Below are 19,566 nucleotides of genomic sequence, written 5' to 3'. Positions count from 1 at the left end.
TGTATTGCGATAATCTTGAATTAATTCAATGAGAATTGGTTCTTATAGTGTAAATCCAAAAATAAATTGTAATTCACAAAAGCACAATAACATTATAACAAAGGAATCATCACCATCGTCACCTTTATTAAGACTTTTGGTTTTCACCCTTCAACATCAGACAAGTCACTTGTTTTCAAAATATCGGTCTTGGATTGAAGGTTATCTGAAAAACGTCTGTTAATGATTCTTAAAAACCAAACTATTTAACGCTGAATGAATAAACAATACGGAATGTGTTTATCCTTTGACAAAGACGATTTCAATTATTCTTGTGTTTATTGCTTGGCTCCTCAAATCCAAAATATTTGAAACATGTTAAAAATATATATTGTTGTCCAATTCAGTAAGAAATAGTTCGTACACAGACGTTTTTTTCCAAAGGTCATCTGAGTTCATGCGTCCTTCCAGGAAAACAATCATATGGCTGAAATACCCAACCTCACTTATCAGACAGCGTTTTACAGGGCAGTGGACCACTCTAAACCTACCAGTTTGGTCCGTTACAACAGTACATTTAACACTTTCTTCAACCGCAATAGCCCTGTACGAAGATGGTTTAGTGTTACGCATCGATATAAAAAAATCGGTAATAAGGTTGTAGGCTATTGATACACCCTGTTCCTCCGCTATAACTTAAACAGATAATGAAATGTCTGCTTTTAAATATGTTTCGAAAGAAAATGATATGACAAGGAGTAAAGATGTATCGTTATTGCAAACTAATGTTAGCGTGAAACCTTAAAACTTTGTTTTAAACTGTTTTGCATTTCTTCCAACCCAAGTCTGTTGGTCGAGCCTAAAGAACGCCGTTCGACCTTCCTCTGAGTCGAGAAGTTGAAATTGAAGTAAAAACACACACACATAAATAAAGAACTAACAAGTCATCAGAATGTGTTCACCACGGCTTAAACTGCGATAGCGTTTAGAGGGCAGAGCGGTGCGACGGAGAAACCGGAGGATGTGGGCTAGTGGACACAATCGTTAAGATAACACTCCTGTTCAGTCACACATCGCCCCACCGGTTGTCAGGTCATTGAGAAACCGAGAGGAACCCATTTCTGCTTCAGTAAAACACAGAGATAGATTGAGTTATTCCACCTCTTGTTTTACACACAGCAAAGCATCGTTGAGCGTTATGGATCTGCTGAAGTGCATTGTCGGCTTTGCAAGCACAATTTCTCGATTTAAGTGAAAAGGTGTGGAAAAAACGTAATATTTCGCAAACAACGTGTCCTTCGATGGTTGGTGTTGAAGGCAATGTCTCCAACAACAGAAAGCTCTGTTTAAACTTCAGTGGACCGAAAGCCCCAGCTCCACATTAACATGTAGTTATACACGGTCTTAGATAGTGTGCATCTGAGTGTTAGGTTTTCATGAGGAAATGTGCCTTTATGGTATATTATGCTACATGATTCCAGCTAATATTTTAAGCATACATTTATGAAAGTATTGGTGTGGCGACTGAGATATTTTGATTAGTTCGCAAAGAAAAGCTTTCAAATGGTACTGAAGATATCCTTCACCGCTCAAGTCGATTTTAAATGATATGAGTTCTCTGACCAATTCATGTAATCTAGCTGGTCTGTACTGAACTTTCTACCCATGTGAACATATTCATATGGCTGTTGGGCATCCAGGTCTAGGTGCGGTAGGTGGCAGTTTAGTTTTGCAACACACCAACATGTATTGATCAGCACAGTGGATGACTAAAGCCCGTTCTCTCGATCACACAATCACTCACACACGAAACCATTACGCACTCGCGTATAAAAGCCTGTGCAAACTTGTCTCCGAACACAGCCCAGCGTGACAGATGCCGGGGAAACACAGACATACTTTCAAATCCTTCTGTACTCGTAACAGGCACGGTCACATACAAAATGACTACATTGGTATTTCCGTCTGACTTTGGATTGGTGCAGAGGGAGGAAAGGCACACAGCAGTGACTTGGTGTAAAGAGATGAACCGTTACAGGCATTAAATAATGAATGTAGTGTACACCTGAGCAAGACGAGTCCTCTACCTGGACAACAGGAGGCGATGGTGAGTGGTCTCAGACAGTTACACCGACCCCCCCCCCCAACCCCCCCCCCCTCGATCTTATCGCCGTACACCTTTTGACCCGGTCGGCCATTTGTGGCTGCAATCCGATCTAAAATGGAAGACTCAAAATAACGTTAAGACATGTGACTTGCTTATTGTTAAACGATTTGACATCAAACCGTCGTAAAAAAATAAAAAAAAGTGCACGGTGTTGCGGAATTAGCGGAGCATTTCAGGCTCCCGATCCATCTTATGGCTTTGAATCGTCGCACAATAAAAGCAGTCGAGGAGGACTAAATTCCACGAACAATTGAAAAACTATTTTTATTAATTTTGATCCATTACCACCACCTCGTCTAAAGTGTCATATTAATACGAAACGAGACGTACGGGTTAGCCAGAGCAACAGCGCCTATCTACTGCCGGCAGAACACAGTAAGACTCTTCATAACCCGATCTGTTCTCTCAACCCTCTCACACGCGACTTCCCAAGGCTCTTCAACAACGACTGTTCATTAAAGTCCACTGTTCGGTAAAAATAAACAAAGCACAAAATAAAATAGTCCTCTTCGTATCCATAAAAACATCCAGATTTCTCCGTAAGAAAAATCAAAAAAAATCAAAGCCAAAGGTTCACATCTTCGTGCTTTCCTTCTTTGCGACGTTTTTCAGTTGTAGTTAATTTTTTGGCATCAAGGAAGGACGGGCATCCTCACAGGTTGTCGTACATACGCAGCGTGCGCTCCAGTTGCTGCACCACGCGCTGGTGGAAGGCGATCTGCTCCTTGAGGTAGGCCTGCATCATGTCCTTGAAGTCCACCTCGCGGCGCTGGTGGAAGTGGGTCATCTCGGCCTGCAGGGCAAAGCCCACCGTGCGGCAGCGCTTCCTGATGCCGTCGGCCTCGTCCTGCTCCATCTTGCCCTCATCGCTCATCTTCTGGCTCTCCTTGACCTTGGCGAAGGCTCCTGCCACACACACAGGACACAGAACGACACACACTGTGAGTTAGGCTCGTTTCAAAGCGTGAACAACTTAAATACTTAATGGTTCATTTGAAAGGTTATATAGGAGATGTTCCTTTCATCAATTAATTAGAACAGGATTCTCCCCCATCAACTTGATACAGGCAAGACCCTTATGCATGTGGGAGAAAAAACAAACTTGAAAAAATACAGTTGAAAAATAAAAAATCTGTACACTTCTAACATGCATTTAAGTCATTTGACACTTTTATCCAAAGAGACTTTTACAGGTCAGGCAGAGTACAATGCAAGCCTACAATCAGTGGCGACAAACTATGCATCCAGTCCCCACAAGTCTGTTTATGAATTGTTCTCATAAGAGGTTGAGCCTGGATGGATGGATGGATATATAAATCCATCTTTGTTGTAGGCTTGGACTCGAACAAATTGGTTCCAGGACTTTCTGATCATCACATCTGCTTTTATGTTGTCATAACCCTTTTCCATTCCTGGTGCCAGCGAGCGTCCTGTAGCTTGTTCTAGTGTAGCACAGCCTAGTCAATGTCTTTGAATGACCAGTCCCTGCCCCTACCACACAGACTCACACCCCTCCCCCGTTCAACCACTCTTTTATACATGTATTACTTCCTATGAGTCTATCTTCGAGTTTAGCCAGATTATCACTAGCCCATTATCCGGCACACGATGCAGATGTTGGACCAGTGAGAAGCCAAGACGACAAGAAATAGACACTAGAGACAGCTCGCACACTTCTCGCAGCAGGCAAAGTAGAAACTTTCCATGATGTTTGGTATATTCAGTCACCGTTTTACTCAAAAGGGTACAAGCAATTTGCAATTATACCGTATGTTGATCATACAAATTAGCTTTGCTAACAATGTTTGAAATGGGATTCGTCGTGAAAAACAAGTCTCAAACCAAAGCATTGTTGTATAAACTCTTGAGGTCCTTTTCTGTGGTTGTGGTTATGACGATGGTAGGGTTAGGTTAATAATATTATACTGAAGTCCTTCTGTTGTAAACAATTGAAGAAAGGCCCCTCGAGAAACGTCTTGTGAAAGATTTAAATAGTTTACATCAACTCAATTAAAAGGCGACCAAGCTAAAAACATGTTGGTACTCTTTGGGTGGTTCCACTCTTTAATGTAAAGAAAGGTTTACGAGCGTCTGTGTATGGCGCCGTTGATGCGAGCGTTGAGGCACTACGTCTCCTGCCCTGCGTTAAGAGTTCCAACCCATTTTCATGACGGTCTACGGTTTCAACATAGTGGTGCTGATCCAGTACTAACCGGTGACATCATGGGCGTTCCCGCTACAATTACACACACACACACACACACACACGGAAACATATGCTTATATGCACACATGTGCAAATACACACGCACACACATACAAATTCCCTTATATGCCCACATGCAAGTTCACCAACACACACACACACACACACACACACAAACACGCCAAAGTGTATGCATACTCCAACAAACAGGCTAACTGTTCCATTGACACACACACACACACACACACACACACACACACACACACACACACACACACACACACACACACAGTCTTGCGGTGATGTATATGCGGTTTGTTTATTCCTCATTCTAATCATGTTTGGCCCGGATCTAATCAAGTTACCTTGACAAGAACAAGGTGTAGCCCCTTGCAGACGACCGGGTCCGCATCACCCCTTCCCCAGACAGGAACGAGGGGGCCTCTGGCACGAGGCCAGATGAGGTCAGCGGAGCCAATCAGTTACAGTCACATGACCAGAACCCCCCCCTTCCTTCATCTCCACAGGAAGCAGCCTGGGGCGGGTACGACCACAGCCTGTCCTTACAGGGTCTCTAGGGCGACGGCGCTAAACGCTTTGCCGCCTGCGTCGCCGCGTCCCAGGGCCGTTCCGTGGACCAGCCTCGTGGGCCCCCGCGTCGCATCCTTCCGACACACCGGTATTTACGAGCTCGGTCAAGGGCCCCCTTGGAATTTCTGTCCGGAGTGTGGGAATGACCCGACCACGTCGGTTCAGGTCTGCTTCCAACGAAGTGGATGGAGGAGGGTTTCGCTTTGACCTACATTCAATGTTTCCCACACGCGACAGAACAGAACGTACATTGCCACGAGTGTTTCAGTGGGGGATGGGGGGCGTGTTGTAGAGGAAGGTGTGTGTGTGTGTGTGTGTGTGTGTGTGTGTGTGCGTGTGCGTGCGCGTGTTTGTGTGTGTGGATCAACGTCTCCAAAACAACCCCAGTTCAACAGTCTCCTCCTCCTGTAAATCTTCTCACCAGCTCAAGCGAAGGCATGTCTCTCTGTCGGGGGGGAGGGCCGGGGGTTAGGGGGGGGGGGGGGGGGAGATGGTCATGTTCCTGTCCGCACCGCTATGAAGGATGAACTGCGGACACGGCTCATCAACCAGACGGTTCTGCCCTCTCTCCCGCGGGATAGCAAAAGCAATTTGACAGAAACGCCGCTAGTCTTGGGGGAGCTACCGGGAGTTGTTTACCTTGCCCGACCAGAAGGCACTAGCTGGGCTACCACATGTTTTTCTGACTGAGCACCGCCGTGTAGAAAGAATTATCATGCATGCGACGGCTTCCCGTCTCTGAGCTGGGGGAAACTCCAGAGGTTTTGAGGGGAAAGGAGGGAGGTGGGAGAGTGGACAGATGGGGAAGAAAGTAGAGGAGAGAGAAGGGGAGAGCGGGGAAGGAGGGGTGAGGAGGGGGGAGAGAGCGAGGGCGAGGAGGGAGGAAACCAGAGTGGAATAATGTAGAAAACAAAAGGGAAGGAGCGAGAGAGCCAGGAAGAGGAGAGAGGGAGGAGAGGACCGAGGAGAAGGAGCGAGAGAGGAGAACAAAGTGGAAGGAATAGAGGAATGGGAGGAGAAGGAAAAAGGAGACGGAGAAAGCCAGAGAGGGAACAAAAACAAAGAAGAATGGCTTCTTCCAGTAGAGCGACAGACATGTCTACAATGTGCTGAGTCACGGTGGATTTGTGTTGAAGGGGGAGCGGCCGACGGACAGACAGACAGACGGGCAGACAGACCGATGGACAGAGGGAGGAGGAAAGGCATGAGGGAGAAAGTGGCCATGGAGGACATCGAGTTATGTGACCACACTTCTGGCGGGGTGAACACAGGAATCCGCTGAGCCCCTGATCCCCTCCTCGGTCAATAGTGGTCCTTTGATACATCCAAGCTGTTTTCTGTTCTTTGCAGCGTGATGGAGGCAGCCACACACTGATCACCCTCAAAAACACAACGTCATTCCTCAAGGATCAATTCTGACGACTCTTCTTCTGGGCCGCTCGTCCCAGATGTTTTTTTGAAATCCATCTGGCCGGTTAATCCAAAGCGGTTAATCCACACACAGGGTTGTCATAGCTACACCCCAGGTGTGTGAGGTACGCTACGGCCACGGCGGGGGGAAGCTCAACCCGCGTAGCTTTCACCCTAGCCTCTAGCGTCGCAATCTCTTCACCGACCAAGCGTTGCTCTTGCAGAAACACAAGCAGCAACAGCGGTTTCAACAGATCCCACTTTAGTTTGAGCTTATTTATAAAGTGAGCCTGTGGTTCCAACTTCCTACAGAAAAGGCCTAATTAAATCATTGTGTTTGTTTAACAACTCGATAGGGATCAAGTTTAACTCAGGTTATTGGACAGCAGTTTGTAATTACCCTGAATTAAGAAATAGGATTAGGAAAGGATTCATTAAAATACAGGCACACATGGAAAAGTTTTTTTTCGTGCATGAATATATAGCAGCAATAATGTATCGCATAAACTGCCACTGAAATCGGACTGTAACTTTGTCTTAAATATCGACCGTGTGTGTGTGTGTGTGTGTGTGTGTGTGTGTGTGTGTGTGTGTGTGTGTGTGTGTGTGTGTGTGTGTGTGTGTGTGTGTGTGTGTGTGTGTGTGTGTGTGTGTGCGCGCGCGCGGGCGTATATATGCGTGGGTTTGACATATCAGACTGAATGTCTTTGGTGAACAACAAAGACGAACCGCCAGCTAATCTTGTGATAATCCATCACGCACCAGAACACTAGAATGCTACACATTTGCACGAGACACAACAATTCCTCGCACCCTTATGGTCTCTCACAGACTCACACGCTGATTGCATGTCTCCTCCATCTGCTTCCTATTCACATCCCTGATAAGAGCAGCCTTGGCGTTGGCCTTCCAACCGAAAGTGAGGCCGGAGCCCTTTATCAGCAGAGGGAACATTTCTGAACCCACTTTGGTCTTCAGGAGATAAACCCCACTCAACGATAAAGTGTGGCTTAAAGCCATATTTCAGTCATTCTTACCATTTTGACGTTTTTTTTATTCCCTTACCACGTATCTGTTGGTGGGTATAAGTGTATATTTAGCTAAATGGTGGTTTAAGTAACAAAAGGACCAACTAAACAAAAGGACGACAAACCTCAATAAAGGCTTGCTGAATTCGGTGCTACACAATAGTTTAACTATTTCCAGTTGGATGGTAAATAGAGGCATTTTCCCATTGGGAACAGATGTGGCTCGTGACTACAGAGAATCACTGACCAATAGGAGCAGAGAGCTCGTGGGTGCTTTCTCTCTCCGTGTCAAGTACCACATTGAACTGGTGATACCATCTCTGTCTCTGTGTCTCTCTCTCTCTCTCTCTCTCTCTCTCTCTCTCTCTCTCTCTCTCTCTCTCTCTCTCTCTCTCTCTCTCTCTCTCTCTCTCTCTCTCTCTCTCTCTCTCTCTCTCTCTCTCTCTCTCTCTCTCTCTCTCTCTCTCTCTCTCTCTCTCTCTCTGTGTGTGTGTTTTCCAAAAAGTTGATGACTGTACAAAACATACAAAAACATTGCGGCAATATCAAATTCTTTGCCGTCAGCTGTGATGGTCGTTCCGTGTAAATACTGAGTTTGAAAAAGGGATAGAAAAGGCAGGAGATGAGGAGGAGAAGAGAAAAGGAAAACATGATTGACCAGTGAAAGAATGCTAAATCAGGTCTTGCGCAACACTGACAAGAGTTTAAAGTCAGGGTCAAAACCCTTGGGGATTGACAAGCAGCGACAAAAAGCAGGAGGAACTGGAGCATGCCGAGTCAGCTCAGTGTTTACCTCAGCCGATCTCTTTGAGAGATAAACCAAGAGACGCCAAGTTGACGCACAGGAATGTCTACATGTGACGTAACCCGTATACTTAAATTCGCCCCCATAATCCCGTCACAGAGTAAATCATCTCTATAGACATCGGACACAGAACACGGAATCAGGTTCAAAACTTGGAACGGTTTTCACGCTCCTCTGGCCATTGTTCCAATGATAACGAATGCTCAGAACAGAACCACCCCCCCCTCTGTTTTTAGTTCTTCGTGCATCCACGGGGGATTGCTGAGCAGGAATGCTGACCGATGACTTGCTTCAACAGCACTGTCCATATCCATCCCACATCCTGCCTTCCCAACCCGGAGAAATCCCCAACCCTCCTAAAAATACGGAGACAAACAAACCTAAAAATACGGAGACAACCAAAAGATTTGGTTTTAATCCTGAATGTCCACAAAACACACGTACCCCGATGCATATTTGTCTAGCTCTAGAGAATCACAATCTCTATATTGGTGTTTTGGTTTTAGCCTTCATTTTTGTAGTCTCCTTTCTCCTTGTTTGTATAAATGTTCCAAGTACCCCCTGCAAAGCTTTCAAATAACCCTGTGGGTCCACAGCCCCCATTGCGGAGACACTGGCCTGGAGCGTACTTTGTTGACATGTTATGTTGTGGTTGATTCTGGAAGACTGACCTTGTTTCTTTCAGATTCCTATGGTTACGCTGCACGCTATTCAGTTTTTTTTTTTTTAACTAGGTCAGCTCTTATGTTTTTCTTTTTGCAGCTGCTCCATTTTTTTTAAGGAAACTATGATTGATCTCGGCCTCACTTCTACATCTCTGTGGACAAAGCATATCTGTGACATGACTCAATTTAAATGTCTGATGGACACTTGAAAGCGTCCCCTAAATGACGATGAGATGATGATGTAAAATGGGATGTTCCCAAACACCGCATCCTTTTAATTAAAACCAGTGAAACCAATGAAAATAAATAAAAAAGTTTTGCGTGCAGCAAATGCATCATGCCTTGACACTTTTATTCTGATATGTGTGTTTTTGTGCGTGTGTGTGTGTTTTGTGGGAGTGTTATTATAATGCCGAACAGAAGATTCATTTGACAGGCATTCGGGTATGACCTCCGGGATTTGTTCCTAAAAACGTGTTTAGCAACCACAACAAGCCAATGAGAATGGGGAGCATGACTGCGATTTGAGGTCAACAGTGACATCATCATAATATTAATAATAACACTTGCGAGACTCAAAACCTTGCGCAGGCTTTGATGTCACGATGTCATTTTGCGCACTCACAAATGTACAAAAGAAAAATAACTTGTAGATTAGTAAATTAGGACTTCTCCTGCCTACTTCTACTATCTATCACCATTATCTTACAGATGTTAAGGTTGTATGACATGGAATGCGTTAATCGTATTAATAACAATGGGTGAAGAGACACAAGACTTCTAAGATGGCGGAGGTGGGGATCCCTACAATGGCTAATACACCAGTGTTTTTTCTGTTGGCGTGGTGAGGGGGCGCACCACTATACTTTACTGAGGGTAAATAACAGGACCTCAAACCTGTCCCGCCATCCCTTAATAGTCACAGAGAGCAGACAGACGTGTAGGCTGAGGCAGGGGCTCCCATATGAGGGGGGAAAGAGGGAGGGAGGGAGGGAAAGAAGGAGGGAGGGAGGAGAGAGGGAGGGAGGGAGGGAGGGAAAGAAGGAAGGAGGGAGAGAGGGAGGGAAGGAAGGAGGGAGGGAGGGAGGGAAGGAAGGAGGGAGGGAGGGAAGGAGGGAGGGAGGGAAAGAAGGAAGGAGAGAGGGAGGGAAGTAGGGAAGGAAGGAGGGAGAGAGGGAGGGAGGGAAGGAAGGAGGGAGAGAGGGAGGGAGGGAAAGAAGGAAGGGGGGGAGGGGGGAATGATTGAAGCAAATAATGAGGGGGGGAACTGAAAAGACGGAAGGAAGGAAGGAGGGAGGGAGGGAGGGAGGGAGGGAGGGCAGGAGGAAGGAAGGAAAGAAGGAAGGAGGGAGAGAAGGCAAGAGGGAAGGAGGAAAGTGAAGTGGGAAGGAAGGAAGGAGGGAGGACAAGAAGGATATAGAGGAAAAGAATAAAAGTAGTATGGTGACATCAATTAGTCAAGCACTCTGTAAAGGTCTTCAGTGTGAAAAGGACAAGCCATAGGCAATTGCAGCAAGGAATGTATGCGCTTGTGGGAAGACTGTGTGTGTGTGTGTGTGTGTGTGTGTGTGTGTGTGTGTGTGTGTGTGTGTGTGTGTGTGTGTGTGTGTGTGTGTGTGTGTGTGTGTGTGAAAACAAGACATAGCCATTCTCAAGATTCATGTGAGGGCAAATGGCAGAGCCAAATTCTTTTCACTCTAAAGACACCACTGGTTGCCATCACAATATGTTGAATGAGACCTAGTGTCACAGCCAGGGAGCTCTCGAGCTTATGTCATTCAAGTCCATTTGGTGTTCGCTATGGATGCACATGAAGTGTATGGCTGTATTGTAGATTATTGTGTATACGTCAACACAATGTCAATTTATTGGGAAGACGTGCTAAATGACTAACATGGTTTTTTTTTGTATCTGCGTAAGCCAACACCGATGATGAACAGCATTACATTGAGTTTGTTTGATCTGTTTCATGACAGGTATGGAGTTCCTCTGACACCCAAGACTCCCACAGAACCAGTTATGTATGCATTGTGTGTTGCCATAGGAGAGAAACAAATGTCAACACAAGTCAAGCAACCTATTTAATTAATGATGACAGCGCTGCAGACAGAGCACATCCCCCATACAATGCTGTTTCCACCAATGATGGGATTGCTAGCGATAGAGGGGTGGGTAGATCCATGCACGACATAACATTTACACCTCAGACTGCAGGCATTACAATTGACCGCTTCCCTCATGTTCTTTTTTATAAGCGCTAAATTTTTTACAATGACTATTAACTACTCTAGCCTTTTATTCAAAGCAACTGACCAAAAGTTCAAAGTTCACGGATCAGGTAAGCCATCTTTCTTAAGGAGGCCTACAGGCAGGCTACATTAGGGAATCAAGCCCGGTACCCTTCAGATGGGGGCGGAACACCATGACCCCCACATCATCACTGGCCCCTGACACGGTAGAGCCAATGACACCGGGCACTGCTGGTAACAAACCCGAGCCGGCCGCGGGCTCAGATTTCTCCTTGCATAACAGGTCACCAGATCGCCCTGATACCAACCGCACAAAGCAGGTTGGTTTCTGGCCGTTGTGTTCCCCTAAACGCAGCCCTTCTGCTGAATGGAACTGCTCAGCGCATAGATTAATAGCGCTTAGTTTTCCGTCTAATTAGGTCAACGTTAAAGGGCCGTGCCAGAAAACCATTTAGCCTTTTCCTCACCACTGACACTGGTGTGTGTAGTAGGATCATCTAGTCAGTGGATCGGTTAGAAAGGTCCTGAGTTCGAACCCCAAAGTCTGCAGTCTACCTGTAACACTGCAGATCCCTGTATATCCGAAGAACTATCTGTTCTTTAGAGACACAGGGTCTCATCTCATCTACACAGGGTGTTATTTTGAATTAAAGCATCTCTTTCGTTGAACTCACTGTTTATTATCACAATGCTTCATTGTACAAGACGGAACAGAAAACAGTCACGCACAGTCCCGGATAAACAAACAGACTGAAAGGAATTCTGAAAGGCAAATTAGCCTGGACCACACCTCATTTGCCTGTTGCACCACACATCCTCCTCTTTACAACAATACAACGTTATCTGATGCCTCATTCCTAATGTTTTCACGTCAGATAACAGCTTTCGACAGCCAGTGCCCGCAGACTCTCAGCAGCTGTTCCGCTGGTAGTAGGAGGTATGCCCAACCCTCACACAACCGACTTGCAGATTTGAAACCGGTTGGTATTGGTACTTGATATAAACTGAGAAACAGAGCTCTGCTTTAAGATGCTTCTGACTTCTTCATGCAAATTCACATGCACACGCACGCAAGCACGCACACCCGCACACACACACACTTAAAGCTTTTGTGTGAAGTTTGATGTAAATCTGGAACAATCTTATTCTATATTGTCTGTGGGGTTCCTTAAATTGTCCCCAACACAGAATCTGGCCAACTACTGAGAAGACCAATGTATCTCATCAGTAAATCATCTTTTCACCACCGTGGATCTGGGGGGGGGGGTCTCCCTGGTTAAATTCAATTAAAAAAGCTTGATGTCACGACCATTGTTGTGAACACCGATGCATTATTGATCTTTATTTTTACACCTGATGGAAGTATGTTTTCTTTCCCTACGAGAGTTTTCTACTTTGTTAATGCATAATAATTTAAAAAAAAAAAAAAAAAAAATTGATAATTTTTTTTATTTATTTTATATACATTGGTAGTCAAGGCGGGGCCCTATTGTTGATAAGGCGGCCGCCTTAACAACACAGTGCTGGGGGAAACACTGCCTTCACAGCCTCCTGGTCCAGACAGTAGTTTCCGGTCTGCCTGAGTTCTCTCTTGGCCCCGCTCCATTCCCTGCCCTGCCAACACATCTGCACTCTGCAGAATACACACAGCATACAAAATAACCTGCTGTGAGGTTCGGAGAGCCCCTATGGTCAGCTGCTCCTATTGGAGGGTTCTGATCACGTGACCTAAGGTTCCGTAGAAGACTTTCAAGCTTGCAGTCTGGATTGTTTCTTTACCAAACATTCTAGAATAAACCAAGCATCCAGTGGTTATTAGTCTAATTATAATGGTGGAAAAAAAAGACCAAGATAGTGGCTTGGAATGCGATGCTGTATACAAGTACACAAACAAAGTCCAAAGCACACAAACAGTCTTGACCTCTCGGAAGCGGGGCCAGAACCATTGAGTCTGGAGGGACCATCTCTGTTAAAAGCTACACCTGGATGCCACCTGTAGGCCCCGCTCCACCCCTGCTGCAGGAGATATTATGGTCTGTAACTCCACCAGTGTTTCTGTTTTCATATGAGACAGTTTGGCCAAGGATCCAGCGATCCAACATCTGAGTTTTAAAAGGTGTAATAGTTTTAAGCTGTTTTCGATGAGCTGTGCTCTGCTGTGTGGAATAATGCCGTAATGTACTGTATTATAACGTAATGCAGAACTCTGTGCTCAGTAATGAAGCCAGGGCAGCTGGACAGAAATATGATTGTTATTTACAGTCCTTCGAGGGGCCTACCCGAGATTAAAGAAGACGGACTATGGAAACAGACAAGGGGGAAATTGCACAATGACACATTGTACATAGGCTTGTGGCATGCAGACATTATACTGACGAATGTACAGCATAGAGTCAAAAAGAGAGATACAAAGTGAGATTTTTAAGCTAATTAAAACAATGTCTGCCTCTACCACAACCATATATAAGCACACAAAGCCTCAAACCTCAAACACTATGCCTTGTTTTATTGGTGCCACATGCAGTCTCCAGAACCGCGCTTACAGGTGCAGATCAGATGCATCTACATTACATTCATGAGTTTAAATTCACGAGATATAACTAACTGTAGTCACTGCAGTCGTTAGGGGGTTTGAGTCCCAGCCAAGAGCTTTGACTTAGAAGCCCCATAACTGCACATTCACAATATAAATATGGATTGAAATCACTGTCACTGTCATTTAATCTGCTCATGACTTAACAATTGTAAGGCCCAATCCCATGTCTACCCCTTACCCCTCCCCCTTGTTTTGAAGGGGTAAGGGGTGGAAATGGGATTGGGCCTTAGGCCCAATCCCATTTCCTAACCCTAACCCTAACCCTAACCCTTACCCCTTCCCCTTCCCCTTCCCCCTTCAAAACAAGGGGGAGGGGTAAGGGGAAGGGGTAAGGGGTAGAAATGGGATTGGGCCTAAGTACCGGTAGTATGGAGTGCGGCAGCGTAGTATCAATGAAGAAGGGCGGAAATGAGGAAACAGATTAACATGGGTTTCATTGTTTTTTGAGTGTTGCCTCAGCTGCAACACTAGCCCCGCTGGTCAACACATGTTCCTCTACAGGAGGGGCGGGGGTCAAAAGTCTACAATTGACTTCATTGTTGAATGGCTGCCATAGGTCTCTTCGCCGCTGCTTGCAATAATTTTTCTGCACCAGTGTCTGTGATTCTTAGCATGGTATCTAGCAGAAGTCACTCACATTGTCATAAAAATGACAAACATAGAAGGAAAGACAAAGTGGCCTCTCTGTCACTCTGTAGTCAATGCGACAGACATCAGGGAGTTATAGATTTTTGGAGAGGTGCCTAGGCAGGTGCTGCAAATTTACGGTGTACCTGCAGCAGCTTGGGGTGGCCTCTGCTTTGGCAGGTAAGTTCTGGTTAAGCGACACGAAAAGCTTTGGCAATTTAACTGAATCATACAGCCCAACCCAACTCAAAGGGAGCGATACCTACTGTGACTCACTGGGCTGCAATAAAGCCAATATTGACAGTAGCCTCGTAAAATGACCTAGCTTTCAAGGATTGACTTTGCACAGTCAAGAGGAGGACTTAAGAGGAAAGCTTACAGTAATTAAATGAGGACTCCTACAGTTTTTTCTCTCATCTACACTCATCTAAGTCTACACTGTTTAGGACTCTCCTATATTGTACAAGAACAAAAAGTCAACAATCAAGCTGTCCTATATCCTTATAATCATAGTAAGGGTTCATGGCTATAGCCTTTAAAATGATATTATTTCCAATCAAAAAATCAAGTATCACATCAAAGTTTCTAGTTTCTACAAAGACACCATGATAAATATAGATTCCAAAATTAAAGTATTCTTTAATTTCCCCTCAGTAGAAAAGTATTGGCAATATGGAAATATGAAATATCGTTGACATAATACAGGGTGGGTACTCTGTCACTGACTTCAAATGCATAATGACCTTTTGGAGCTCAATCTTTGACCGACATTGACCAACACCCTCTTTGTGCTGGCTACCTTCCTGGCGTAGGCGTTTAGTGCTTGATATCAATGTTGGTTTAAGTAGGCAACACATTGTGTTGATATGCTGAGGTCAAACTAGCCTTGTTCCAGAAGCTACTAGCATCATTCTGGAATTATGCTAGCGCTTGAAGCTAGACAAGCTTTTATCAGAACAAATGTTTTCACATGAGCAAAATAAACATACACTGCATGTATATAGCACTGTTCCAGCTTCCAGGGCTGCACATTTTCATAAGCTTTTCCTCCCTTAATGTGAACAAGTCAAACAACCTCCTCAGAAGAAAACCATGGATACTGACATCTGGCAGGCAGTTCTTGTTTTAAAAGCTACAATGTTCGTTTTTGTTATTTCCTTATGTTGTTTATTTTCCTACACTTTTCTGAACAAACCCTGTCACAGGATTTGAAAAAGAAAACACAATCTGTCAGTTGAGTTTATTTGAGTTGCCTCTCGGGAGCGCAGGGCTAGACCCTATTGAGCTAAACGCAAAGCAATGACTGCAGTGGGTACAAACCTAACCTCAACCTATAACCTACAACTCTTTCACCCGGTGCTGCTATCGGTCCCATCTAACGAAGAACACTCCCTGCCTCTGTTAGCAGCAGGATTCCTTGTCGAGGCATGGTCGACGAGCTGCGATATTTCACAAGGAAGATGCCTTTGCAGTCGCCAAATCACAGCCACCAAACCACAACTGTCTAACCTGTCCTGCTGTTCGCCCTCATAGGAGGGCAATAAGGGGTGTTTCACAATCAAATGTTGCTGCATACCGGAAAAGAAATGTATATGAATGTACGAAACAATCCAATGTGTAACCAATCAAATCACTGAGAGGAATCCGGCAGGACATCTGAGACGTTTAATGCCTGGGAGGGGAAAGTCAGAAGTGATATAATCCACTGAATGTTGTACAGCACCAATGAATAATATGCCAGTTTTACTGGCTGTTTCAAATGAAAGCTTCCTTTCCCCCCAGAACACATTAGGTTTGTTGAAAATAAACACTTTGGGGAGAAACGTGACCCCACGCCCAACATCAGTATGATCTTCATCTTACGTTCTATTGAACCTGAACAAACAATGACAAGCCACCACATGATAATGTCCATTGAGAGATCAGATTTCACCCTAAGCTTCTTCTCCAATTACTTTCATCATCAGGGCGAGCCAGAATGCATTTGCGTATGTCTCAGGCTATATTACAGAACCTGTAATGTCAACTTTTTACTTTGCCGGTAATCAACCTAGGAAGTGAGTGTGTGTGTGTGTGTGTGTGTGTGTGTGTGTGTGAGTGAGAGTGAGTGAGAGTGAATGTGTGAATGAGTGAATGAGAGAGAGAAAGAGAGAGAGAGAGAGTCTGTTTATGTCTGTTTGTGTGAGTGAAGAGGGTGAAACTAGGACAGGAGGTGAAAAGTATAACAACTTGAAACCTCAACTATTCACATTGACTGAAACGAACTTCCTTCCATCACCTCTATTGTTTGGTATGATAACTGAGTGTTTTCTGGGAAGGGGTTGCACACCTTTGAACTATATCAGTATAAGTAGCCAAGACAAATTGACATGACATGTTGACACACAGCTCTTAGCTGGAAAGGTCATTAAAAGGACTTTTAAACAAATGTGGCCATTTTTTGCCTACTGAAGGAGGAATTGGAAAAATACTGCGGATACGTTTAAGTTTAAACATCCCCTGACGACTTCTTTGTTTACAAACAAGTTGGAGACAGGAAACAGAAAGAAGCGAGAGGGAATGACCTGGCAAAATGACCCAAGGCCGGAATCACACCAGGGTTGCTTCAAGGCTTGGCACCTCCATGGTTAGCTAACTACCTGGTCATGCTACCAAGTACTTATTGGTAATGATGCCAAATATCTGCATTAGTATAACTGGACTGTGACTGTGGGGCAATCCTGGATCCATTCCACCACCGGCCTCCACAGTCATCGTCCGCCAGGTTTCCACACAAAAGCTGTAAACAAAATGTCAGATGATCTTAAAAACCGACCTAGTGAATGCTCATTACCTTTCTGTAGATGGATTATGTCAGGGAAGTTGGCCAGCAGCCCCTGGTACAGCGAGAGCTTGTCCAGCATCAGGAAGAGGTCGAACTTGGGTTGCTCCGCGAACATCTCGCCGAGGTTCTCGTACGTGCGTCCCGTGTGCGAGATGGCGTTGTTGAGCGGCTCCGAGCTGTGCGGCGGCTCCAGCATGAACGCCTGCGACAGCGCCTGGAAGGCTCCGCCGAGCCGGTGGAACTCCTTCCGGAACTCTCCCAGGTGCCTCCGCACCATCTCGGAGGCGCCGTGGGTCAGCTGCATTACGCTGTCGTCCATCTTCTTGGTGAAGGTCTTGAAGGAGTCCACGCGCTCCTCCACGTCCTGCAGGTCCTGGTGCTCGTTGGGGATCTGGAAGGTGAGCATGAAGTGGGCGCCCACCATCTCGTCCTTCTCCGCCCGCCGCTTGCCCAGCTTCCACTGCTTGTCGTCGGCGCACATGAGGAAGTGCTCGAAGCCCTCGTACTGCGACAGCACCGGGTGGCTGGTCATGTGGTTCATCCACAGGATGAGACGCCGCTTGCGCTTGTCGATGAAGTCCTCCTCGAAGCGGCCCGTGGCTTGCTTCTCGGGCAGGTGGGGCACCGAGATCACGGTGAACTTGTGCAGCAGCCGGTTGTACAGCCAGTCAAAGTGTTTGTAGCGCCGGTACACGGCCCCGTCGGTGTGGCTGGGCGTCACCCGGTACGAGATGTAGGTCTTGATGCCCTTGAACTTAGTCTGTTTGGTGGGGTCCTCGACGGAGCAGGAGAAGGGCTGGGGGCTTTCCTTCCACTGGGGCCCCTTGGGGCCGATCTCGATGGTGTACGACTCGGCGATCTTGGCCATCATGGGCACGTCGCCCAGCACGAAGGCCTCCACGCCCGAGCGCACGAAGCTGGAGAAGCGGTTCAGGTTCCTGCCCACCATGCTGCCCTTCCGCGAGCTGGAGATGCTGTCCTGCCTCTCCATGCGGGGCTTGGCGCGGTAGTGCACGTTGGGGTTGTTGGAGTTGGGGATGTGGTGCGCGTGTCCGTTGGGGCCGCCGCCGCCGCCGCTGCCGCCGCTCCGGCGGTGGCTAGGGTCGTCGTCCTCCACCACCGTGGAACTGTCGTCCCAGTCGTCCCAGTCATCGTCGTCGTCGTCGTAGTAACCCTGCTGGGGCAGGAAAGAGGTGGGGGTGATCGGCGTGGAGGGGAGGTGAGGTGAGTCGTTGCCAAGGGAGCCAGCGGGGCTGACGGAGCTGTCGGTCAGGTTGGAGTTGGATCGCTGTCGGAGGATCTCCACGTAGGAGGCCGGGAAGAGCCCCTTTTCACCACGGCTGTTGACCCCCTGCAGCCAGCCGTCGACAGAGTTCTCGTCGAAGATGACGAGCTCCTCGTTCTCCTGTATGCTGATCTCCTCCTTGTTTTCACTTTGGAACGTGTAAATGGCTTTGGCTTTTACAGACATGTTTGGGTTCAGCACAGCTTTCTCCAGAATCATGAAATGATATCAGCACATAGTTCATGCGTGTCTGTCTACCGTTTAACGCATTGTTGGTTACAAACACCTATCCCATTTGCACTGATCTCATTTCTCGTTTCAACCATATAACACTGTTTGAGATGGCTTGGGAAGCTGAATTTAAACACAGCCTGTTAATTTTAAAGTTACACAAAACTTTGAAAGACACTGCTCATAAGTCAGAAGAAAATGCCTACATGGTAACAAATATAAAAACCGTGACGAATACGGTTGTCATCTTAACCCCTTTGATTCAGTACTTCGTATATGACGTATGTTTGTTTATTATGGTTAAAAGTTTTAAATGTTAAAAAACGTAATGCATACTTAACAATGCATGGGTAATAACATAATGGGTTGTGAGCTCATTGTGCATGACTAAACAGGTTCATAAAAACAAAAAAAAGTTGCGCCTCTGGAAGTAATCCTTCAAAAAAACAACCAAAACAAAGTATTGCAGAGTTGCGTAATTAAATCACCCGACAGTCGAATAGCATCCGTTCATTAGAAGAGATCCACGGTAGAAATGTTTCCAAGACAAGTCGGCCCGTTCGGGATGAGGGCGACCGGGTGGGTAATGGTATCCCTTTGCATTTTGAGCTGGCTGACTCTACATTCCCTTGGATAGAAACTCGCTCTGTTTTCTTTGTAAACAGGTTCTTCTCGCGCATCTTCAGTCCTGACTTCGGGTAAAACCAGCGGAGTTGGCCATCAAAGTGATATCAATCCCACTATTGATCACCAAGACACAATGGAGAAATGTATCCCAGGATGTATGTCTATGCGCTAGGCAACAAAGTACTAACTAGTCTTTCCATGACGTTAGGCTTGGACAATTGAGGCAAGTTCTTTCTTTTTTTTCCCAGCCGCTGCCTTTCATTCTTTGAACACAAG

General features: G+C 46.0%; 1 protein-coding gene across 1 annotated transcript; it reads right to left on the bottom strand.

Annotated features, from left to right (window-relative positions):
• Positions 1–104: 104 nt before the first annotated feature.
• Positions 105–19,558, bottom strand: snx33 (sorting nexin 33). The gene is made up of 2 exons (XM_030366668.1): positions 17,157–19,558; positions 105–3,052 (listed from the first exon to the last, which is right to left on the bottom strand). The coding sequence occupies exons 1-2, from the start codon at positions 18,649–18,651 to the stop codon at positions 2,799–2,801; spliced, it is 1,749 nt and encodes a 582-aa protein (XP_030222528.1). The 5' UTR covers positions 18,652–19,558; the 3' UTR covers positions 105–2,798.
• Positions 19,559–19,566: the final 8 nt, after the last annotated feature.

This window comes from Gadus morhua, chromosome 9, assembly GCF_902167405.1.
Source record: "Gadus morhua chromosome 9, gadMor3.0, whole genome shotgun sequence".
In the NCBI taxonomy this organism is placed as follows: Eukaryota; Metazoa; Chordata; class Actinopteri; order Gadiformes; family Gadidae; genus Gadus; species Gadus morhua.
The sequence above is the reverse complement of the archived record's forward strand: the minus strand, read 5'-3'. Positions and strand labels throughout refer to the sequence as shown.

Excerpts from the sequence above, each read along its gene's own strand:
- snx33 (XM_030366668.1), bottom strand. The coding sequence starts at position 18,651 with ATGATTCTGGAGAAAGCTGTGCTGAACCCAAACATGTCTGTAAAAGCC. Across the intron at positions 3,053-17,156 it reads CATAATCCATCTACAGAAAG|GAGCCTTCGCCAAGGTCAAG; the intron begins GTAATGAGCATT and ends TGTGTGTGGCAG.